Below are 25,939 nucleotides of genomic sequence, written 5' to 3' on the forward strand. Positions count from 1 at the left end.
GAGTTCTTATCCATTCTGCAGTTCTGTATCTTTTAACTCAAGCATTTAGATCATTTACATTCAATATTAGTATTGAAATACAAGGTACCATTGCATTCATTGTGCTTTTTGTTGCCTGTGTACTTTGGGATTTTTGTTTTATGTTTTTGCTCTTTAATATTTATTTTTGTTTTATATGTCCTGTGTGATTTATGCTTCAAAGAGGTTCTGTTTTGATGTGTTTCCAGGATTTGTTTCAAGATTTAGAGCTCCTTTTGGCAGTTCTCATAGTGGTGGCTTGGTAATGGTGAATTCTCTCAGCATTTGTTTGTCTGAAAGCAACTGCATGTTTCTTTCTTATATGATGCTTAGTTTTGCAGGTTACAAAATTCTTGGCTAATTGTTTGGAGGCTGAAGATAGGGCCCCAAATCTCTTCTAGCTTGTAGAGTTTCTCCTGAGAAATCTGCTGTTAATCTGATAGGTTTTTCTTTATAGGTTACCTGGTGCTTCCGTCTGACAGCTCTTAAGCTGATAACATCAGATGAAGCTCTTAATCTGATGACAATGTGCCTAGGCAAAGATCTTTCTGCAATGAATTTTTCAGGTCTTCTTTGTGCTTCTTGTATTTGGATGTCTAGGCCTCTAGCAAGGTCATGGAAGTTTTCCTCGATTATTCCCCTGAATATGTTTCCCAAGCTTTTAGAATTATCTTCTTCCTCAGGAACACTGATTATTCTTAAGTTTGGTTGTTTAACATAATCCAAGACTTATTGGAGACTTTGTTCATATTTTCTCCTTATTTTTTCTTTGTCTTTGTTGGATTGGGTTAATTTGAATACTTCGTCTTCGAGCTCTGAATTTCTTTCCTCTACTTGTTCAATTCTATTGCTGAGACTTTCCAGAGCATTTCACATTTCTAAGAGTGTGTCCAAAGTTTCCTGTATTTTTAATTGTTTTTTCTTTAAGCTATCTATTTCCTTGAATATCTCTCCCTTCACTTCTTGTATCATTTTTTTTTATTTCCTTGTGTTGGGCTTTATCTTTCTCTCATCCTTCCCTGATGAGCTTAATAACTAACCTCCTGAATTCTTTTTCAGGTAAATCAGGGATTTCTTCTTGGTTTGGATCCATTGCTGGTGAACTAGTGTGATTTTTGGGGGGTGTCAAGAAGCTTTGTTTTGTCATATTACCAGGCTTGGTTTTCTGGTTCCTTTTCATTTGGGTAGGCTCTGTTGGAGGGAAGGTCTAGGGCTGAAGGCTGTTGTTCAGATTCTTTTGTCCCATGGGGTGTTCCCTTGATGTAGTACTCTCCCCTTTATCCTGTGGATGTGACCTCCTGTGAGCCAAACTACAGTGATTGTTGTGTCTTTTCTGGGTCTAGCCACCCAGAGAGTCCTGGCTCTGGGCTGGTACTGGGGGCTGTCTGCAGAGTCCTGTGATGTGAACCATCTATGGGTCTCTCAGCTGTGGATACCAGTGCCTGCTCCAGTGGAGGTGGTGGTGGGGTGCAATGAACTCTGAGTGTTCTTAGCTTTGGTGGTTGAATTCTCTTTTTTTGTGTTGGTTGGCCTCCTGCCAGGGGGTGGCGCTTTCCAGAAAGCATCAGCTGTAGTAGTGTGGAGAGGTACCAGCAGTGGGCGGGGCCCTATAACTCCTGAGATTATATGCTCTTTTTCTTCTGCTACTAAGGTGGATAGGGAAGGACCATCAGGTGGGGGCAGGGCTAGGTGTGTCTGAGCTCAGACTTTCCTTGGGTGGCTCTTGCTGCAGCTGCTGTTGGGGAAGGGGGTGAGATTCCCAGGTCACTGAAGTTGTGTACCTAGAAGGATTATGGCAGCCTCTGCTGAGTCATGCAGGTTTTCCAGGAAGTGGGGAAAAGCCAGCAGTTGCAGGCCTTACCCAGCTCCCACACAAACCAAAGGGCCTATCTCACTCCCACCGTGCCCCCGCACAACGGACCCAAGTCTGTTTCCAGGCAGAGAGCAAGTTGGGCTTGAAAACTTGCCTGAGGCTACCTGCCTCCCAGCTGTGAAAGAAAAGGGCTTGGTTCTTCCCATGCCTGTGGAGTCTGCACACCAGATATGTGCCCTCCCCCAAGTTCTGGCCAGAAGGCTTCTCACCTTGTTCAAATTGTTACAAATTTCAGCTAGAGAATTCTTTCTCTGTGTGGAGTTTTACCCCCTGCTCCTCTGGTCACCCTCCCTATGGATCCCTGCGGTGCCAGGCAGGAATGGCCTGCTAGGGGATGCAGCAAGCTCCCAGGGCCTTTCTGCTGCTTCCTCTACCCCTGTATTTCACTCAGCTGTCTAAATTGACTCAGCTGCAGGTAAAGTCAGAAACTTGTCCTGCAAATGGACCTTCAGCTTCTCCAGTGGGGGTGTGTGTTTGGGAGAGAAGGGTCTCCCTTTCTCAGTTCTGCAGCTGGGGCCTTCACAATATTCGGGGTGTTTCACAGGTCCTGCAGGGGCAGTCTGCTTCATTCAGAGGGTCTGTGGGTCCTCTCGGGATTGCTGGTTTGTTCTCACAGTCGATCTGGAGCTAAAATTCATAAAGTGAGTTTCCACAAGATGCTCTGTCCTGAGCTATAATCTAGTCCTTCCTCCTGTCTGCCATGATCACTTCTAGATCACTTTTAAATTCTTAGATGGTATTTTCACATACTAAAGTTTGAGAGTCACAAATCCTAACTTCAAAAATAACACAAGTCATTGAAATTTGTTAATGCACAATTACCTTATATGTAAATTGGGGATAACTGCATTCACCTCATAAGATCACTGTGAAGATTAAATCAGATAAAACCAAGATAAAGCACATGAAACATGCAATGTTTGGTACTATTTTTTGTCATTATTATTGACTTCGAGTTTATGGTTTCCTGGGCCAGTTCAATGGAAGAGAAGAGATAAGATATTTTGAAAGACAAGAGATAATATATTTTTAAGAAAGCAATTCGAGTAAGATTGTGAAATGTATACATTACTGATTACAGTGAAGCCAGAAAAATTTGGCAGAGTGAAATAAAAATGAGTTCTGGAGGGTCTGAGACTCTTAACAATTTCAATTTCAAAGAAAATTTGTAATGAACTTATCTGGAGAGTTAGCAGGATGGAGAGTGGAAAGAAAGCCTGTGCTCCTTCACCTTAAATTTCCAGAATCAAAGTGTGTGTGCATGTTTGTGTGTCAGTAGTATGCATATAAAATTGTTGGAAATGTGATAATACTATCAAACATACATGAAATCTACTACAAAGATACAAAACATATGACATTGGGCATTTGATATGTGATGATTTAAAATCCTTGAGAGAAAATAAAATCCTATCTCTATTGCATCCAAATAATCTTTTTCTCTCCCCTAAAAAGTTGTGTCAGTCTTTAGGACAGTAAAGGGTTAGAGAACACAACAGGGGAAAATTGTCAAAGAACAGGAGGTTAAAATGTAAGATTTCCTAGTTCTAGTGCCTCTTGGCTATGTCAAGGTGCAAGATATAACCTCAAAATTAAGTTATTAAAGTGGAGTTGAAGAGCAATGGGGCTGCGGTCAAAGGCCCATGACAGAGATTGTTGCATGGATTTTCAACATAGCTGGAGGATGACAAGGTTTGAGGGTGAGAAGAAGATTGTACTCTAGAGGCAAAGAAATAATCAGTGAAAGGGGGAATAGAATACAGGAGGCTGACTGATGAAAAGTCGTAGAGTGTAGTGGAACCACAGTCAGGATATGCACCTCATTGACATTAGGTAGAAAGAGTAATGCTTTATAAGTGAGTAAGCATTGTGAAGTTGAAAATTCTTCCTGCTTCCCTTTCCTCCAGTTCCCATGAGCATGAGAGAAGAAGCAATGCATGCTCTGGCAGATTCCTAGGAACCAAATACCTCTGAGGAGCACCAGATTTCAGTAAGACAGAGATCTGATCTGTAAAATGGTTGAGAATGTGGGGAAAGCCATTTATTGTGGAAGGGGCAGGCACAATTTCTTGACTGCTCTCAGTGCCCTCAAATAGAGCCTCACTCTATAAAAGGGACCCTGCTTTTGGGGCTTAATGCTCTGTGGACATATCTTGAAATTCTTAACAAAATTATCTTGGAATTTGTGTTCTGTAAATGGAATCTGATGGAATATTAGTGGATGTGCCAGAACTTGGAATCTTGGCTCACCTGTGGTACTGCCTTTCCACTGCTTTCCCGCCTCCTCACCTTCTCAGGACAGAATCACAGCTATCTGCTCCCCCTCACCTGCGCAATGACCACTGCTACCCATAGTGGAGGCCTAAGCATGGGTCTGGGAAGGGACAAGATCAGGTGTATGAGCCCCACAGTTTGAGTTGTGGGCAGGACCCAGGTACCTGTGAGGGTTTGCACTTGCCTCGCATGTATTTCCATGCCCCAAAGAGCATGAGATTAAATAACAAAACAAAAGAACAAAAATGCCACATAACTGGTTTAGAGATAAATCACAGGAGGAAAGTGAATTTTTTTTTTTTTTTTGCCTACTTTTTGTACAAAGAGGCTTGCGTCGACATTTTGCGCTGGGCTCCACAAATTTTGCAGCTGGTTCTGATTGGAGGTTTCCAAAGGTCACAGTGGAAAGAGTAGAGAAGGCAGGCAATGGTGAAGAGTTGGGAAAAAGGAACATCAACAAGACTTTATGGGAGGATGGATTCATACATTGAGATAATGGAGCTGATGAACTTAACATTTTGAAAAGTGGCCAAGGGTAAGTTTGCAAGATACAGGAAGTTAGTCTGTCAAAGATCCAAATGGAACTCTGGCCAAAATTTTAGTAAGTACACTGAACTCCAGTGCTTAATTCTATTGCCCATGGCCTCTGCTCAGGGTACCAAACATAGAGTTGAGAGGTTCTTATAAGTTGCTTCAATAAATCCTTTCCCAGGGGCTATTTAGAGACTTCACTTCAAATTTGAAACCACTCCTCATAGTGAATACAGGAGTAAACTCATGTTATTTGTGAGCAGGATGAAGCCATGGGAAGGCAGTGGAGACATAGTATGAGTCTCATTGTGAAGAGCTGGTTACAGCCAAAACATTAGTGAACTTACAAAGGAATCAGAAAATTCTTTGAGTCTTGGGTTTCCAGTGGCCAACTTTTTAACTCTAATGAAAGACCTTAATTCTTCTCTGGTTTATCTGTAAAATGGGGATGATGATGATTCCTGCTTTTTGACTGCTCAGGGCTGTTGCAAATGTCAAAGTACATAATTAATATAAAGTTTCTTTGCAAATAGCAAATATCGTTATTTTAATTCTATACGCTTTTTTTTTTGGAAGGCTTATGGGAATCTTTGATTGCTCTGTGGCTGCATTTAGGAGAAGGAAGCTGCAGTCATGCGTCATCACTGCCAGCCTCACATCTCTTGACAGTTAAAAGCCTTAGGGTGGAGAAAGGGAAAATTTAAAATAACAAATGAAGCAAAAGCAAGAGGTGATGTTCCAAAGCAGAGGAAGGCTAAGTTTATATATACAAATGTCAAGTGTGTATAGGTGAGTGTCTCAGAAGGTTTATATGTTCTATATAAATATAGAAGTAAGGAGACTCCCTGAATAGGAAGAAAGGTCTTTTTCTTCTGAATTTTAGAATATTTTCTGCTCCATATCATTTATCTACATCTAAGTAGTCTGTTTTTCTATTTTAATGTCTCCTCCTGTCTTTCAATATATTACGGAATGGGCTAAGATGTAAGCGGGCTTAACCTTTCCTAGTCACCTGTTTCATTCACCAGTGGGGTATCCCACCTAAAGGAGCTGTCACAAAAGAGCAGCTATGAACAGCATGAAAAACAGCAATAACTATTATAACTCTAAAGAGGTGGATGAAACCCATTGTTATTTCATTAAACAACAATGTTGGAGTTTTAGGAAAAAAAGCTGTAAGCAATGAGTCCAGAAACTAAAATTTTAGTATGATTTATCATGCTACATCCATAATTAACCAATATCCCAGAACTAACGTTTTTGAAATATCTTTTCTCCAACAGACATTTAAGTTCTTAAAGTAGATAATATCTATATATCCAGTTTTATAAGGTTTTTGAGAAGAGGCTTTAAATTTATATTGTGTCCCCCCCAAAAAATTGTATTTCCCTTCTGTGTAGATGAAGGTAGTATTATTAACAGCTAGAGTGGGGTATATATACATTTATATTAACTCAATTTTCTTACATGGAAGTGCCTGTACAGCTTCTTTGAAAAGATCGCCACCTAGGGGAAATTAACAAGAGTTAATGTAACATCTGCAATGCACCACATATGCTGCGTAATATCTAATGGCGTATGTATTTAAGGAAAAAAAATATGCAAAACTCTGTCATATTTCAGCAAATGCGGTGGGCCACCTAGGAAAAATAGACTACCTTGTAGACCTAGAAAGTGTGCTTGTGCACAATTTTATTGTTATTTCTAACACAGAACTGCATGTAGCTTTTGTTTATTCATTAGGGCTTGATTTTAATGACTTTCTCCATATCCAGAGAGATTTTTGAATATAGAATTTTTTACAAAATAGATGTCCATTTGATTATGAGTATAAAACTTATATTTTTGACAATTTTTACAATTAAAAATAATAGTTGTAATTAGTACAATTGTTAAGATTCTTACATGTAAAAGAATTTCTATCTCAATTAAGCCTCAGAAATTAACAAAGATGTTTCTCCTTAAACTCATTTATTTGTTTCTGAGAATTTATAACAAGATCTCCAAATGAGAGCAAGTAAAGTGGGAAATAATTTAGTTGGTTCATTCAAGTAAAATGGGTTATTTTACTGTACTTGAATTTCTGATGTTTTTGATAAATGTCTTAGAGAATCACTGCATTTTCTGTAAGCACATTTAACATAAAATATGATCCACGTTATAATCTTTACATGCTATGTTGCAGATATGGGAACTTGAAAGAATGCAACATATCTTTAAGTTGAAATGGATACTTTAGCAGCCATGAAAAATTTATGTTTTGTTTTATAAAAACAAGCTACTAATTTCAAAATCAACTTTCTAAAAAGTCAAAGTATAATTTTAAATTAAATCACATGCTCTGAAGATAATTTTTGGTTAATTAGATACTTTTGGATCATAAATTTTAATGCATCAAGATTATAAAGTAGGCAAGAGTCTAATAGGGAAAAACTTAAGGGATTATTTGAAAAAGTTTTATGTATGCTGTGTTTACAATTATTAGAACAGTTGTCAAACTGGCTAGTGACTGCCTGTTAACTCAGTCTTCCCCATTAAGTGGAAAACCTCTTGGTAACAGTGAGTATTTTTATATACAATTATTCCTGAGGTGCTATTTGAGCAGTGTCTGTTCTGATTACTTGGTGCCCGTAGAACCAGTGGTTAAACAATTTGAATATAACTCCTAGATGTATCAATAGCATTTAGAAGAATGCCTGGCATTTAGAAGGAACATGCGACACAATGGGTAAATGAATGAATAAATAGCCCCTCAAATTAGGCCTGTCCCCTGCTTTAAGTATATGCTTATAGAATCTATAACCCTCTCACAAAAAAAATGAGTCTACTGTAGAAGGCATAGTTAATCTTTGTAAGGTAAAGGTAAATATGAATTATTCTATCCCTTTTGAGATTATCCCTGCCATAATCATCTTGATAGATAATCAAGAGCTAGTGGTACACCAAAGGAAACTGTTATGTCATATGAAATTATATGTATGTAATTATTTATTTTGTGTATATATATACATATTGTGTGTATATCTCTCTATATATAGATATAAAATTTTAGAAATCAGTAGTATATTTGATCATGGAATAGAAAAGATTCTTTGATGAACTAAGATGAATTTATATACCTGGATAAGTAAACTTGGTATTTTATCCCTGCTTATTAAAATCATTTAAATTATTTGGCAATCCATCTGTAACATTCCTTAGCTACGCTAAATTCAAGAAGCACTAATTATCTTCACTTTGCAAGGTGAATATGTTTTAAGGTACACCAACATTTAAACTCTCTGTCTTTTCCTTTACTTCTGGCTGAATCTGATGGTACTTTTAGTGAAATAGGAGTTATAATATCTTACCTATAATAGTGTTCTTAGACGAGTTCTTATTTCTTACTAAATCTAATCCATATTGTCTATTTAGATTTTTGCCTGCCCTGAAATTTGATACTTTCATGGCAAATCTTTTCAACCTTTAACTTTCATTCTTCATTATATCCATTTTCTTTCAACAGACCTCCAGATAGTGCTATTACTTTGCTTTTATACTGTATTTTATTTTTTTCCTAATTGTGACTGCCACATAGCAGCTCTTGGGCTCTTCTCCTGCCAGTAGCTAGCAGTTTTCCATTTCTACCTACTTCCATTAGTAAAGGCTGATTCCTAATTTAGAGAATTAAGAATTCTGCAATCAGAGTGAACTTTATACTTTCACCTTAGAAGAAAGGGAAAAGGGGCCAGGGAACCGTTTTAATGATGTGAATATTCTAGCACAGTTTTGCACTCTGCTTCTTTACTCTCTTTAAAATGTCTCATCACATAAATAATTTATCACAGAACTTTTGGACATCAATTACTGAGACTCAGCACTTTTTCCAGGACAGCATTACAATATGCGGTATGACTGCAAAAGTTTAGCTTTGGCTATTGACTCAAAGTTATGTCCTTGAATAATCTGAACTGAATCTAAGATTTCATCACACTCCCATCCATTTCAGAGTGGACTTAATGATATAAGGAAACAGACTATGTGGTTTCCAACCTCTTTCACCTATTATCTGTGGGATCCTGGGTAACTTGGTCAAGAGCTCTTAGCATTGGCTTTCTCACTGCTAAACTAAGCATATGTTCTTAGCACAGGTCCTACACAAGGTAAACACTCAGCAAAGTGAAACAGAATAAAATAAGTGTTGGCTATGTTAAGCTTCACCAGGTACTCCAAATTGTAAAATTATAATAATCTAAAAATGTATTTTCATGTGCCTTTTAGAAACAGGAACATTGCCATGAGCATTTTTAAGATGGTTTATACTCATGGTGATTCTGTGGCCCAGCAAGTTGGAACTAAGAGCTTCTTGTTACATTAAAAAATTTTGTGTTCAGTTCCTGTGCAAATCTATGCATGAGGACAGGGCTATTATACCACACAGTTTAGAGTACAAGAGATGTGGCTGAGTCTCTACTTACTCTTTCTTCTGCTCTCCTAATGAAGTAGGTTTTAGTACACACATGGATAAGTAATTATGCTTCTCTGTTGGAACTACCTAAGAATCATAGATCATTTCATAGATTTATTTTTATTTTATTCTTTTTTCAAATATTGAAATTATGTATTAAGGGCTTCTTATGTGCAAGATTGTGCACTGGAAGTAGAAAGATGATCAATTCCTTGACCTATAACCTTTTTTAGACAGAAGAGAAGCACAGGTAATTAACGATAATTTAGAAAGGATAATGGAAGTATCAATAAAGTGAAGTGTTAAGGAAGTACAAAGCAAGAAGTACAGAGCACCTCTTTCTAGAAGCGCTGTGGAAGAACTGATGAATGCATCACTAAGGCAGTTGTAAAGGCAGAAACTATCTCTCAGGCTAAGGCAGAGCCCACTCGTAGCATTGATTTGTGCTCCCACTAGACCTAGATAGCAGCTGGAAAGAGCTGGGAATCAGGCAGCAATAAAAATATTAATTATCTTCTGGGTGCCAGACCAACAAACAAGCAAGTTTGTTTCTTTCCCTAACAAGATGTACTCTAATTTGTGGCCATGATCATTAACAGATTACACCGTGTTTGAGTCCCAGGAGGTGATTGACTATCACAAGTCCTGCTTTCACCACCAGGCCAATGGATACATACTCTCATTTTTATTGCTTGAGATTAAAGTGTTAAGCATTATTTAGTTTAGCAATTTCAAATTTGATAATTGTCTTGTTTATTGTCACTATTTAAAGGAAAACAAATACACTGTCAGTGCAGATTGTGAATGTTAATTAGTGGTGTTACTGTCAAAAGGAATTTGAATAGACAGAAGTATTGTAGAACCACCTTTAGATAAAATATGATTCATGGAATAAAATTATTATAACTTTATCAAAATAATAATCCACAGACATACAAGGATTCTTGTGGGCCAATGTTTTCCCCCTTTCCTTCACACACTTTGGTAATTTATGTTTATGGCTTAGTCTTGTAGTTCAAAAAGATACTAACTTTTAAACACCAAGCCGTATAGCAGCATATTCAAATAAATAATTTAAATATCTATCTTAATACGGTGCTTTGTCACAATACCATTACAGTACTCTTTTTGCATTTGTATTAATGTATTATGTGTTCTAAAAAATGCATCTGTGAATATAGTACAACAGCTCATCTATCATTAGCTTACATTTAAATGTTTTGCCTTTGCCACTAGGTGGCAACTATATATTAATAGTTGTAGAGCATAAGTTCTACATAAGAAGGCAATGTAGACAGTGAAGGAGAGAAAAGTAAGCTATTTTATTAAATTTGTTTTGTATTTAAATATTTGTTCAGGAAATAATGTAGAATTCACAAAATTTTTTTAAGACTAGGGGAAAACATTAAATACTCATTATTCTTTTTAAAAAAAAGATGAACATTGATTTTGGAAAAATCCACTGGAGGTTGCCAGGGGAACATATACAGCCACTTAGTCTTGACCTCAGCTTGCCATCCTATATTATAATCTCCCAGTTCAAGGAAATTCTGCAATCAATAAAAATTAATAAAAAATAAGAACTGTAATTATATATGGCAGCATTAAAATTCTGCTTTTGGTGGTACTATTTAATGATAAATGTCATATGAAATGTGTAGTCTAATAGAAATTTTTGTGATAAATGGTAAATTAACACCAGTTAAGAGTCTTAAATTACTAGGACTAAAAGTGACATGCTAAAAATCTAAATATATTCATAGGAGAGGATACACAAATAATGCATGATAACAGAACTATCAATCATTATACAAATTTCAAATGCCCTCTGAAACCATCAGGAGATGCCAATATTAATAGCTTAAATAACAGCTAAAAATGCCAGTTAATGTCAAATCTAAATTTTTAAAGAGAAATGTGGATTTCTAGTCTTAGGTGTTAAAAGTTTACACAAAATAACCTTCCTGGTATAATAAAATATCACCAATAGAATTTGAAAGAAATCAAAAAGTAAGAGAACATGCAGTAATCATTAAAATTTTATTACAACTCTTGGTACTGTCTATGCTTCACTAAATATTGCATTGTATTTATTTATTGAAATCACAGTATTGAATTTAGGCAGCACAAGGTCAATAGCTAGATAGAAATACAGTGTGCAGCTCATGAGAAGAGTGCATGGATAGTATGTGATTAGTGTCTTAAGTTGAGAATAACCATTCTAAAAGCAACATCCAAAAAAGAAAAAGAAAAAGATTTAGAATGAAACAAGCAGCCTAGAAAGAAGGTAAGTCAAAACCTATGTAACATGAACAATGGTGTAAATAAGTAGGGGAGCTTCTCCAAAAGATACTCCAAATACAGCCAAGTCCTTTTTGTGTTTGAAATATAATACCTTTGTTTATTTTCCTATAGTGCAAAACTAGGACCAGTTGGTGGAATCTGTGGTCAAAAACAAAAGCCTTCCTTTTTTTTTTTTCAAGGTAAGCATCTTGCTCTGTCACCCAGGCTGGAGTGCAGTGGCTTCATCTCTGCTCACTGCAACCTCCACCATCTCCTGGGCTCAAGCCATCCTTCCACCTCAGCCTTCCGAGTAGCTGAGACCACAGCCATGGGTTACAATGCCTCAGATAACAAACATTACTTTTTTTGATAGGGATGGGGTTTCTCCATGTTGCCCCTGCTGGTCTCAAACTCCTGGGCTCATACAATCCCAAAGTGCTGAGATTACAGGCATAAGCCATTGCAACTGGGCAGGACAATTTTTTTTTTTTTAAATTAAAACTAGAACTTCTTATTGAGGGAAATACGACCATGTATTTTAAATTGTAAAAAACAGTTCTGCATGTGATCTTCATATAGAAAACATTAATATATTTTCTGTATAAAAAGAAGGGAGGAATAAAAGATTTGAGCTGATGACCTTTCAACATACAAAGTCTACAAGCTTTTTATTTAAAGCCATTGTTTGTATGTTAAATTTTACAATAATTGAGATAATTATAGATACTTTAGTAGCTGGAAATGAGTCAGAAATACATGCATGGTCTACATGTTGGAAATAATTTTGTTATACTAAGGTAGACCCACTAGGGTACTATAGCATCTGCAGTGGAGAAAAGACCCTAGCAAGTTGTCAAAAGTCACTAGGGGCTCAAAGTTGTAGGGCATTAGGACCTAGTGTTCATAGTTACAGAGAACATTTTAGCTCTATTATGTAGTATCCTATAGCTGCCCATTATTCAAGGAGGGCAATTGTCAGTCACTCCCCTTGGGCATCCTTCTGAATATAGGATTTTTCTGTTAGAGAAACTCTGCTATGTACCTCTATTTATACAAGTATTTATATGTAAGCGGATTTCTAAAATGGTTGACATCTAAAAGTTAAATTCTGCACTTGTTATACCCATCTTGACTGGATTTATCTTGAAATGAAAGTATACTTGATTTAAGGCAATGCCAGAGAAGTATTTAAATGTAGTTTGTTCCAGGAATACATTTGTCTCCAACACTCCCTCCCTGCCTCTCCCCCTGCCCCTTGTAGTAGAACTACTAGATCATATTACCATGCAGCAATATATAGGTAGAGCAGTAAAAGATTCTCGCAGGGCCTGAAAGCTTAAGGGAATGAATAACTCCTCCCTTTTGAGGCCCAGTCCCAAGAAGCAAGACCACTTGCGCCAGCAGCGTGCATCAGCAAGATAGCAAAAGCAGGACGAGAGCTGCCCGGAACACATCTACCTGGCCAGAAGACACCTACCCTGGCCGGAAGACATGTACCCCTGAAGATAGAGAAAGAGGCCATCCGTGTACTACGTAGCAGTCATGTCAGACTGGGACACTTCCTGTTTACAGAGGACTATAAAACCCCTGTCCTGTCCTCACTTGGGGCTGACGCCATCTTAGGCCTCAGCCCGCCTGCAGCCAGGCGTTCGTTAAAACAGCATGTTGCTCCACACCGCCTTGTATTGTTTGTTGGTCCCACTCTCTGGGCTCGAACCAATACAAGCACCTTTCAAGCAGTATATTCTTCAGTGTCTTGATCCTCCAAATAACTCTCTTCTAATTCCTCCTGACCACAAAAAGCACTTATACTCTAGGATGACTGATTCCAGCCCAGTGGCCTGGCAAGGGTGAATTACACCTTGCATATCACACTCTTGACATTTGTGTGTGCTAGCATAAGAATTATAATTGAAACAGGGATTTAAGTATCTCCTCTCTAGGTGCCTACCCTCCTTGGACTCAGGTCAAATTTATTAAAGGAAGTTTTGTTTCTAGATAGGTTGTTTGAAATAAAATAACAGAATGTTCAAGTAACACAGTGTACCTACAGCTTTTAACAAAATTGAGGACTTGGGTCTCGAAACAATTTCCTTTGATTTTCAGGTATTTTATCTATAAAAAGGGAGATAAAGCATTAGTTCATAGGATAGTTATATGTTTAAATGTGATAATGTATATTAACCACCTTGCATGTACTCAAATGTGTTTTGAAATCTAACGTCTACATTTTGATAGTTTAACTGTTCTACCTAAGTGACTTACAACAGGCATTAAATATTGTTTGGCATTTTCATATATCTGTATCTGTATCTTAATCTACAATGAGCTTAATTTTAAGTGTAGCATAAAACAGAACCTTCAATAAAGTGGTAATATTAGGAATGATATCCAGTTATCTTATACACCTATAAAGTTACCTATAAATTCTTATGAATATTTTTCTAAAGTAAAATTTTGATTTTACTTTAATTATAGATGAGAAGCAACAAAGCAACATTTATAACATTTTATCCCACTCAGGCATTTGTTCCCACCAAATGTGTATATTGATATACATACACATAAAATATTCCTGTGTTAGATTGTCATCGCATCACTTATATAAACTATTAACCCACTACAAATTTTTTTTTCAAGTATTACAGTTGCATTGATTTTTATTTTGAAAATATGCATTCAACTATCCATTGCTTCTATGGAAAAGGACGGGTTATTCTTAGCACCAACCATTAGAGCATTAATGTCAACCGTAAAAGGAAACATCATTGACCCGGGGCAAGGGCAGAGGCAGAGGGGAGATAAAGGACAGAGAATATTATCTTGGGAAAGAGTTCAACTCTAGAGATTTAACTGGTTCTCATATAGTCTGCATAATGGTATCTGCAGCTCAAAGGTAATGTATCTGATTAGAGTTACACTAGGGGAAATAGGGCAGAGTTAATTAATCATTTTGTTATTTTGGGAGATTTTACACTTATAGTTGCTTGCATCACTAACAAGTAACTTTTAGACACCACATAACATGTCTATGACCTCATTTGTGTATTTACTGAATACTTATTGTAACTAGGAAGTATTGAATGCCACTGTTCGGAGTGCTTGGTAACTATTATCTCACTTAGTCTTTACAATCTCATTTCATCCATGAGGTAGGTACTATAGATGAGGAAAATGAGATGTCAAAATTTCAGTAACAACCCTGAGGTCACACAAGCAATAAATGATAGTTTTGAATGCATAAACCATAGTCTTAAATCATTAAATTCCCATGAGGCTTCTGCAATGGATCTAACACCTGGGTGTCAGTGCTGCTGGTTCATAGACCACACTTTAAATATCATGGCAGTAGACCATGTGAAGTGTCCATTTACACACTATTTTACCAGAAGCCAAAACTACACTTCAAGGACAAGCTTGTTCATACTTAGTTCTGTGGTATTAATAACAACTGAAATATCTGATATGTCAGCCCAATAGAATTGCTATGAGATTTTCTGGGCCTTGCTAATAAATTTAGACTGAACTAATGTTCAGAAATTATGTGAGATAACTTTATAAAATGTAGTTTAACATATAATGGTCAACAGTGTTTTGCAGTTATAATACAATTCTTCTTAAATATTGAGTACTTTGTCTTCACAATATACCTAAGTGATAAAGTATAATCACTAACACTGAGGAAACAGAAACCCAAGGCAAGTGGCCACCATCACAGGTCACTTAGGCAGCAGGACAACACACATACAGGCCTTCCCATGCCACATCCAAATCTTTTCTTCTCTTCCATTAGCCGACCTTGACATTGGACTGTATTCCACTAATTAACTAAAACTAAATAAAGAAAAATGCTACTTAGCTACTGAAACAGCTAAGATAGCCACATTCTGATTTCGATTTTAATATATAGATAATCAAGGCCAAGGTGATTTGACAACATTGAGTAATTTTCGGTTGTCTTACATTACCATAAACCTTATTGAATACAAAACATGGCTGCATGTATCATTTTATTATGCTGCTAAAAAAACCCTGTAATTTAAGGACTTTTTTTAGTCTTATCGACTCCCTTAACCCAAGGTCACCTATGGGAGATGTATCATTTATTTCCTAGATCTGTAGGTTTGTGTTAACTGGAGGAGATTGGTTATTTCACCTCTACATTTATTTTAATGGAACTAAATATGTTACAAATACTGTCTTCCTCATATACGGATGTTCTAAAATTTTATAAAATCATACTCAGAGTTCAGAGTTGATCTCTAGATGTCAAGTGTATTTACCATCTTTAGAGGGCTAATATTTTCATGTCAAATAAAATTCCTCGAAGTTACTGTGGAGACAAAGTAATGAAGACAAATCAAGAAATGCTGTCAGTCTCTAGAGGATGAAAATGCCAGAATCTCTACATGAGAAAAAAACCTCAGAATAGACAGCAACAATGCTTATCAAGTCCAGGCCCTATAATCATGTTTTATGATTTATAATGTTATTTTTCTGACAACTGGCAGAATAGCTCCATTCTTGAAAGAAATGCCTAACTGGCACCTCATCCTCACTGTGCTCACCCAATAAAGTTTGAAATTATTTTAATAATAATGAATTTATTTTGGAAAATTGTATTTTCTCTTCATGTGTACACATACCTCTAAAACTAAAGACTGTGCAAGAGGCTCTCCATGGGAGTTGAGAACTGTGGTGCTCCAATCATGCTGAGCAAGAAACCCTAAGATCCCCCTCATTACATGATAGTGGTTGGTTAGAATGGTGGGTGTCCCGGGATGACCAATCCCTTCAACCCCTGACATGGGTTAATTATTTCATATTAGCCGTCAGGATTAGTAAAGCAAGCATCACAGTATCTGGCTAGTTAAAAAAAAAAAAAAAAAAAAAGTCAGGTAGAGAATCATCAATGACTAATAGTTTTCTCCTCTCATTAATTTTTGCTGGGGTCTATTCCAGAAGATATGGATGGCATAAAAGTCAATAGAATAGATAATATGGATTCTGCATACTTCTCTCACTTGTCATTGGCCGTTGCTTCCAGACATGCTGGTCTTTCTATCCTCAGTTCCTCAAAGGCATCAAGCTCCTCTCAGCTCTTGGCCTTTAGACTTAGGGGTCCGTCTGCCCACAATAAACATCCTCAGCCTTACTCCTGGGTTCTCTAGTGATCTATGTTTTTATAGTGGTACATTTCCTTCAGACCACTTGCAATGAGCAATCCATCTAACTCATTTAATGTCTGACTTTTCTACTAAACAATAACAATGTCAGAATGGGGTTTTGCTTATTCACCATTGTATTCTTATCACTGTTCACAGTGCTTGGCCCCCAGTAGTTCAATATTTGCTGAATAATGGTTCATGCACAAGAATGTAGACTCCTGAGGCATTGCACATGTTTACATCGCTTAAAATAACTAGTGAATAACATCTTTGCATATGAAGGCAATTAATATGTGGTGAATTCTTAAATTTAAAATATTTTGCAGGAAGAAATAGAGAAATGTCCAGATGGGATTGTAAATAAATTCAATCCTAAATGAAAAAAGGCTTCTCCAGTGAGAACATACTTAACTTTGACCTTTTGATTAAGTGTCATGAGTAAAGTATTTATGGGCTATGACTTGCATGGATTTATTACCTAGCTTCAGGAGCTGGATTCTTGATTTCCCTCTACTTATCTATATTAGAACAGTAAAACACATAGGGATGGCTACTTTTAATTTTATAGGTCATTCAGAAATTGCATCTTGTAGAAAGTAATGATTTCTTAGAGTTTTGGTTATTCACCACTGCAATTTGGAATGTTTGGTGTAATTTTAAAATTCCTAAGTTTTTTCCCCCTTTCTTCTATTCATCCTTTTGGCCACTGAAGCATTGCTGCATGGATTTGTGATATTTCAATAATGAGAAATGAGAGGCAAGGTACTTTAATACTTTTTATTATTTAATAGCTCAAGCTTATCACCTTGAAAATTGTAATATATCAGTAACAACCAACATTCAGGTAAGACATCACCACACATTCTTCTCTTCAACAAATAAATGCTAACTTGTGGTTCAAAGTCAAAAGATTTAATTTCTGAGAAGGCGTGTTTAAATTCATCATCTAGGGATATTCTGGAAATATGCTATGGATGGAACTTTTATCAACTGTCCGGGAGGATATGTATTATTACTTCCTAAAAATGTTTGAACAAAAGCTATTATTTTGAATGATGTATTCTCCATAGGTAATTGCTGTTTAGACATCAGAAACTAGCTCACACAGACTCACACTTACACATCTTTGTTTTACTCTTCTTTATAACAAAGACAAATTCAAAAACAAAATAAGATATTCCACCCCCAAAAGGTAGATAATCTTTTTATCTAAAAAAAAAAAATCCATTCTGGAAAACTATTTTTATGGCTCCTCAGAACTTAGGATAAAGACTATATCCAATAACGAGGCTTCAAAACCTAAGCCATGTTCCATTGCTTGCAGTTACCTTGGACTTTAACTAGATGTGCAAGTTGACTTCTGACCATGGGGAATCCTCTCCATGACTGGATTATGGATTGTTGAGGCCATGGCAGATAACCAGTTCCACAGAAGCAACTTCATGTTCTTCTGAGGAAGATCCATAGCACTGTGGAACAAGGAATATCAATAAGCGATGACACAAGAGACTGCAAATGAGGTTAACAAAATACAACCCTCAAAAATGAACTCTGATGGTGGAAAAATCTATGAGGAAAAATATTGTTGAAAAAATAAAGGGATTGAAAATGGCTTCAGTTATGTTAAGAGCACTGGTGAACATTTAGTAGCGTTAGAATGTGCTTCTTACGCATGTAATAAATTATCTCTTTATTCCAAGCTCATTAAGTGGCCAAGTTGTATAAATTTGTTTCAAAAACAAACGCTTTTTCAGCATTGCCAGATTTAAAAAAACTACAGCAACTCTGTTTTCTAGAGGGGAAAACACCAAATGAAAATATTCAAATGGTAGTAATAAAATACTTGGGCTTTAATCAGTTCCAGTAAAATTATATTTGAAAGCTCCCCCACCACCCACCCATAGTCATACACATACACATCAAATTTTAAACATTTTATAATGGCCAAAGAAGGTGTTTACATAGATCTGTTTATTAATGGAACTCACTTTTTAATCAGTTTTTAATAAATTGCTAATCCAGTTTAGCCTCAAATCAGTTCCATCCCTTTTCTCAATCCCTTTTCTGATGTCTAACAGTTAAAGTCCTGTGCCATGAACAGGGATTCCTGTGGCACTTTGGGAATTATCTGCTCTGGGTTTAAAAAAGTGCAGCTTATAAAGTTCTCTCTCTTTTCTTCAGCCTCTATGAAGATTGATAAAGGCATTTCCAGAGGCAAGTGAAATTCTTCCCCTCTCTGCTCGTTCTCCTCCAGGACCTCCTCTTCCTCTTCCAGCTCCTCCTCTTCCTCCTCCTCTCCCTCCTCCACATATTCAGCCTCTTCGACCTCTTCTTCCTCATCTTCGACCTCTTCTTCCTCCTCGCTCGCCTCCTTTGCATCACACACCTCCTGGTCATACTCCTCCTCATCATCATTTTTCTTCTCCTCCTCTTCTTCCACCAGCAGCGGGGCAAGAGACTGGTTTTCCTCTGGGTTGGGACTGAACGCTAGAGAGGGATTCTGCACAAAGCCATACAGAGTTTCCTGCAGTCCCCAGGTTTCCTTGCTGCCGCCAGGGGGCGCGTCGTTTCCGGAGGATCTGGCTGGGGAGGCCTCGCCGCTCACCGTGGCCTTCTGCGCCCGCAGCGCCTCCTGCTGACGCTCCACCTTCTCCTGCTGCCTCATGTCCTCGTAGATCTGGTTCATGATGAATTGGGTGGTGTTGGGCGGCGCTCGCATGCCAGGCTCTCTCCACTCATACAGCTTGACCGGCCGCGGCAGCGTGCTCACATCCGCTGGCGGGCTCCGCGGGGAGGAGCGGCGAGGGTGGTGGCGCAGGCCGCGGCCTCTGCGGCCCCAGCGCTTCTTCCTGCCTGGGGGCCTCACCCAGCCAGGGTTCCAGGACCCGCTCCAGCAGGAGCAGCAGCAAAAGCAGAGAGGGTGCAGGCCATACACCCGAAACAGTTGCACCGGGCAGGGGAACTTCCGGAATCCTGGAGGGGGTGGGCGCCAGGGCCCTCCCCAGCACCCCCAGTTAGAGCACACGGGTGGTTGGAACCAAAAGCCCGGGCCGTGCTGTTGCTTCGGCTGCTTCCTTGTGGGCCCATACTCGGTCTTGGGGCTATATCGGTGCGGCCTATTGTACACTGGAGCACCTGGGCGCCTTCGATGGCAGGACGACCAGGAGCTCAAGGAGGCCGAGTGTGCCCAGCCACAGCCACAGCCGCCGCCGCCGCCCAGGTTCAGAGGGTCTTCCCTTGTGTCGAGGGTCTGAGTCATGGTTCAGGGAGCTCCGAGAGGTCCAGATGGTAGCGACCTGAAGCTGTCGTCAAGTTTTGCCAGATAGGACGGTCAGAAGAGCCTCGTCTCGTCAACCTGTCTCTCCACGCAGCGCCACGTGTCTACCCCTGGGATCACGTTTTCCTCTCCAGGAGGCTGCTCTCTTCCTGGTTTGCACGCTCTTCGGTAGTAATCGCTTGTCCTTCGCACCTGGGTTGTCTCGCCCAGGTGTGCTGGGTGGGACTGGGGCTGGGTAAGGATGGTGGGGGAGGAAGGTGTTGGCAGGCGACACGCAGTGAGACCCACTCCCGGGTCCCCGCCACACCCGGCTCTGCTGAGGCACGGGCTGGGGCCGGGGGAGGCAGGGGTTGCACAGTTACCTCTTGCTCCCTCTCAACCCAGGTGCTTCACTGTCGCCGTCCTGGCAGGACTGTGGTGGCGAGGGCAGCGGCAGCCTTTAAATACTGGCTGTGGTCTCCCGCGTGCCCACCGCGTTCTTGGTCACCCAGGGCAACAGCCAATTGGGGTCGAAATCGTCCTCCCTGTGTGCAAGGCCGGGTTCTGTCCGGAACCAGGCTCCAGGTGAACATTTGCAGGGGGCTTGTGACGCAGCGTTTGGGGGAGGTGAAGAGGGGCCCAGGCTGGGTTTCTGCTGCTCAATTCAAGCAAGTCTGGAGGCAGTTTATCCGAAAGCTTTGTATCACCTTGAGGCGGGGGTTTAGAAGATGGGCCTTCATCTGAACCCGGTGGGGGCGGGAGAAGTTGAGTTTTGAAAACCCCACGTTCTACACCTTTGGAGGGCCTAAGGGATCATGGAAAATTACTGGAGAAAGAAAACTTTGCCCAACCTCTTACCTTCTGGCCGGTGCCAACTCTTCTTACTCCTGAGAACTGGGATTCATAATAAATAAAACAAGACCACAAACATTTATTATTGCATGTGCTCACTGACAAATAATCCTGTCATCTACCCTGAGAGGTAGGCGTATCTTATCACCTGTCACAGATGAGGGAACTGAGAGGTTAATTTCCCCATGGTTGTGGGGCTAACAAATTTCCAGGCTGCGATTTAAGCCTAAACCTGTTTGACCCAAAAGTTAGGTTCCTAATGACATTGCTATGTGTTCTACCAAACCCCCAGTAGGACCCTTGTGATAACTAAATGACATAACATTTGGGAAGGTACTTTGCTATTGGTAATATACCGTACATGTGTACCTCAATTAAACAAATATTATTATTACCAAAATGAATACCACAGGTTTGTCCTTGGGAAGAGGAATATTCTGATTGTCTTTCCTTTTGTCCCTTCACTGACCATACAGCATATACACGGGAAGCCTTTAAAGCATTGTGGTTAAGCATATGGGTTTTAATTTAAATAAATGGGATTCAACTTCAACTCACCAATTATTAATCTCTGTAAGCCTCAGTTTCCTTACCCATACCATGATTATACTACCTTTTCCATACGGTTGTGTAAAGAATTAAATGCATATAGCAGGTCCTCTAATATTAATGTTTTGCTCAATGTCATTTCCTTATAACGTTGCTGAGGCAAAACAACAACAATAACAAAACCACGTTTCATTATATGTCTTCTCATTTAAAAGTAGCAGTTTCCAAGAACCTATGATGCTAAGTGAGGACTTACTGTAATTCCTTCAAGTACTTAGTGCAGGTACCCTGTAAGTACTCAGTAACTGTTAACTATCATCCTTATTTGTAAATACTTCATGACTTCTAAAAGAGGTGATATAGTATATGTAAAGGCACTTGTTCTTGATGCAAAAATAGGCATCCCCACCCTGGCTTGTGTCCTTTTCTTGTCCTTCTTTGTAAAACGTCAAGGAAAGTGCTACCATACTTGGTCCTAGAGAAAACCGTCTCAGTGTATATCCCTTTATTACTTTTCTGTGCTGAGTGGAATTGCACAAAATGGAAAACTGCCTGCTGGGAACTTCAGTCTATATAAGGCTCCATTAAATGCCAGAAAAGCAAAATGTGTGAAAGCCCTGAAGCTGGCAAAGGTCATTTATGCATTCCTGGCTGAAAATTGAGAACATTATAGGGGGTCTTGGATCAGGACTCCAACATTTGCCCTGAGACCTGTAGAATCCACAGGCTTCATTTAATTTCATTTGCTCTGTGGTTTGCTGAGGACACCCCTGCTTGACTCAGAGTACAGAATGCTGACATGTTTAGCCTGCAGTATCCCTTTCTAGATATGGACTCACCTTTGGCAGTTATTCTGACCCTGCTCTGTGTACTCAAAATGGAATGGTGAGAGCCCAGTTTTATTTTTTTCTAAGGACATGTGTGTTATGCAAAAATGGGTTTTAATTGAGAGCATTACAGATGGACCATGTTGCTGCGTTGAAATTCCAATCAGTTTCTTTTTGTTTTAAAAGAGATGGTTAACTCATTTTACAGGTAATTAAGGACATCATTTTTTGATCAGTTGATGTGACCTTTATACAGTTAATCTTGGCATTGTATACCTTTTGCATGGTGAGAATATTTATTCTCCCTACTAAACAACATTGACACGTTATTGGCTTGCCCGAATTTTCTTAAGAGAAGGAGCAATTTATTATTTTGATTACAATTTTAATTTTACAGAGATTGGAATTATAATACAAGTTTTGAATGTACTGGTAAATCATCCAAGAAAATTTACCACTAAAGCATGTTAAACAAAAAGTCAGACATTTAATTAATTTTTAAAGACACTTTTATAGTTATTTTTTTAGTGACAAATGATTGTATATATATATGGCACCATGTGATATTTCCATATATATATACTTTATGAAATGATCAAATTAGGCTAATTAGTATATTACTTCAAGTATTTGTCGTTTAATTGTGGTGAGAATTTAAAATCCTCTCTTATAGCTATTTTGAAATACACAATACATTAGTGTTCATTGTAGTCACCTTGATGTGCATTAGAACACCAAAACTTACTCCTTCTCCCTACCTGTAACTTTGTACCTGTTGACCAATGTAAGGACACATTTTTAATTGACCCATATTCTTTCAATACGATGAAATGAAATATTCTGATTCAATATTGAAATATAACACATTCATCCTGTTGTTGAATATTGTATTAGCTTTCTGTTGCTGCATAACAAATGATCACAACCTTGGTTACTTAAAACAACATACATTTATTATCTCAAGGTTTTCAGGAATCAGGGGTCCAGGAATATCTTAGTGGGCCCTTTGTCCATGGGTTCAACAGGCTGTGATATGGTTTGGCTGTGTCCCTACCCAAATCTCATCTTGAATTGTAGCTCCCATAATTCCCACATGTTGTGGGAAGGAGCCAGTGGGAGATAATTGAATCATGGGGGTGGTTTCCCCATACTGTTCTCCTGGTAGTGAATAAGTCTCACGAGATCTGATGGTTTTCTAAGGGGAAACACCTTTCTCTTGCTTCACATTCTGTCTTGCCTGCCACCACTTAAGACGTGATTTTGCTCCTCTTTTACCTTCTGCCATGAGTGTGAGGCCTCCCCAGCCAAGTAGAACTGTGAGTCCATTAAACCTCTTTTTCTTTATAAATTGTGCAGTTTCGGGTATGTCTTCATTAGCAGCATGAGAACAGACTGCTACAGGCTGTTATTAAGATTTTGAATGGTTTGAGTTCTCACTGATGTGCTCAATTCAGAAAAATTCACTCCTAAGATCATTTATGGCATTGGCAGAATTTATTCCCCGTGGCTGTAAGACTGATGGCCCTGCCTTTTAGCTCTCTGTTGGCTGGAGCCCAGCTTTAGGACTTGAGGCCACCCACTAGTCCTAGAGGCTAAGGGCAGTTCTTAGACACTGCCCAAAGCAAGAACTGTGGGCTTCCTCAACGGGGCTGCTCACATCATCAAACTGGCAAAAAAATCTCCATAGTTTCTCCTAGCAAAATGGAAAGTTACAGATGTAAATACAGACATATACACGTGTGTGTGTGTGAAAGTGTGTGGCTGTTTATGATAATCCTGGCCTTGACATTCTTGCCTTAACATAATCCTGGGTTTTCCATCACCTTTGCCATAGTCTGTGGGTTAGAAGCAAGGCCCAGGTCCCCGTGGACACGCTGTGTGGAGGGGTTGGGGGAGTGGGTATTACACAAAGGTGTGAACACCAGGAGACCAGGAGGCAGACAATCTTACCATCAGTTTCCCACATATATAAAGTAAATTGAGTCAAATATGTTGTTCATACTCACTTGTTGCTACTTTATTTGGAAGATTTTAATGACACTGTTGGCCTTTTTCAAATTGTAATAAGTGCCGTATGATGGCGTAGGCTCTGCTATGTTTTATGTTGTGCAGAGCATTATGTTTTTAAGTTGAAAACATACTGCAATTTTGGTGTTGGTTTTTGTGCATTTTTGTGACTTGAAAAGAAGAATTCTAACACTTGATGGCAGTAGTAGCTCATTCAAAATACAGTCAGCAACAATTCCTATACAAAACAAACTGACAAGTAAACAACTCATTTTTGTGTTTTATCATGAATTCCATTTTTAAACAATTCCAGGTTGCAGTGTTAATTACCTTTTATTCTTGTGCGTAGAATTGGGTGTTTTTGTTATACTTTAGCATTTTTCAATTGGCTTTGAAAAAGCAAACCTCTGCCAATTAAACTTGTAAATAAAATTCTTCAGAGAAAAGTTGGATATGCCCGATCCAGTCAGATAAATGAAATTCAACAAATATTTTTTAGATCCATCTATGTCACTAATACAGTGCTATGTGATACAAAAATAAATAGAATGCATGCTTGCCTATAAGTAGTTTTAAAGTATAATGTATTCTGGGGCAGTAGGACGCAGTGCTCATTTTTTTCTTGGCAAATAACCTGTAACATTTAAAGAAAAATAAACATATATAGCAATTGAATAGTAAAAAAAGCAATTTGATGCTTAAAAATACATGTTCTGTCAGGCTTGCCTTTTCCTACTGCAGACATCCACGCAGCAGAATTTTAAAACCAAAGGGTCAATGCCATCTTGTGGTCACAAAGGCTAAGTACAAAGTATTAAGCCTTTCTAGCTTTTCAAAGCTGAGATAGAGATTCAAAGGGCATATTGCTTTCTCTTAATAATTTGGGAAGTTTTGGGGTTAGTTTGCAGATTTTTGAGGTGTGTTGTACATCAGGGAACACCATTGTGGTTTTTTCCATTTATGAATCCTCGAGTCATTTTAAGCAAATTTTGAAGAGGGAGTTAACTTTGTAATGACAATGTTTCTATAGATTCAGAGAAATAAGAAATGCCAGTTTTACAAATCATAGTACTATGTGTAGATATTATTTGCTACCACCTCTTGAAATTATTATTGATCCTATAACAATTCAAGATTTGCAGAGGATTAACACAACATATTGTAGTTATCACATCTGAAAAACCTGGGCACTCAGAAATACTTAGATAGGAATTGTTAGCCTGGTCATATTTGCTTATAAGTAGTTTTAAAGTATAATGTATTCTGGGGAAGTAGGATGCAGTATTCATTTTTTTCTTGGCAAGTTACCTGTAATATTTAGAGAAAAATAAACATATATAACAACTGAATAGGAAAAAAAAAACAATTTGATGCTTAAAAATATATGTTGTGTTTTAATCAGAAGTCAGTTTTAAATTTAGAGTTTTCAGATAAGAATATGAGGTATTTGAAGTGGCCACTTAAATATGATACATTTAGCAGGATCACTAAAATATTATCATCACAATTTAAGAGTTATAGTGAACACTTTGTTCTTCTAGAGTTCATGTCAAACTACATCTGCAAAGCCACCTTGTCAGTAGGCAGTCATAATGCCTGTGAGAATGTCGGTTAGCACCATAACATTTGTATAATATTGCCCTTTTTATCCCAGTATTTTATTTATTTCATTTTATTTCTTGCTAAAATCTCTTCTTCCCCCAGATTCTGTAATAATTGTATGCTGAGTAGGCTGTGAGGACAGAAAGTTATTCTATGCCATTTGTGGGGGGAGATCTGTTATCATCAATAATGTTTTTGTAGGCAGGACCTCATTAAGACTTCCATGGACCCCTTTCTTCATAAAAAATTAAT

General features: G+C 38.3%; 1 protein-coding gene and 1 pseudogene across 3 annotated transcripts in view; one reads left to right on the top strand and one right to left on the bottom strand.

Moving 5' to 3' along the window:
• CCER1 (coiled-coil glutamate rich protein 1) overlaps positions 1–20,749 on the bottom strand; it is a 50,103-nt gene extending 29,354 nt beyond the window's left edge. The window contains exons 1-3 of one of the 3 annotated variants that reach the window (XM_009425983.5): positions 18,583–20,749; positions 17,923–18,063; positions 6,164–6,202 (exon numbers count right to left, since the gene is read on the bottom strand). In XM_009425983.5, the coding sequence (XP_009424258.3) occupies positions 18,666–19,853 (1,188 nt within the window). In that variant the 5' untranslated portion in view covers positions 19,854–20,749 and the 3' untranslated portion in view covers positions 6,164–6,202; positions 17,923–18,063; positions 18,583–18,665. Of the gene's footprint in view, positions 1–6,163; positions 6,203–13,482; positions 13,542–17,356; positions 18,064–18,582 lie in introns of those variants that run through there. The other 2 variants (XM_063785989.1, XM_009425984.5) reach the window with 2 other exon arrangements.
• Positions 5,409–13,096, top strand: LOC735321 (putative uncharacterized protein encoded by LINC00615; annotated as a pseudogene).
• Positions 20,750–25,939: the final 5,190 nt, after the last annotated feature.

The sequence above is a fragment of the Pan troglodytes genome, chromosome 10 (assembly GCF_028858775.2).
Source record: "Pan troglodytes isolate AG18354 chromosome 10, NHGRI_mPanTro3-v2.0_pri, whole genome shotgun sequence".
NCBI classification, from domain to species: Eukaryota; Metazoa; Chordata; class Mammalia; order Primates; family Hominidae; genus Pan; species Pan troglodytes.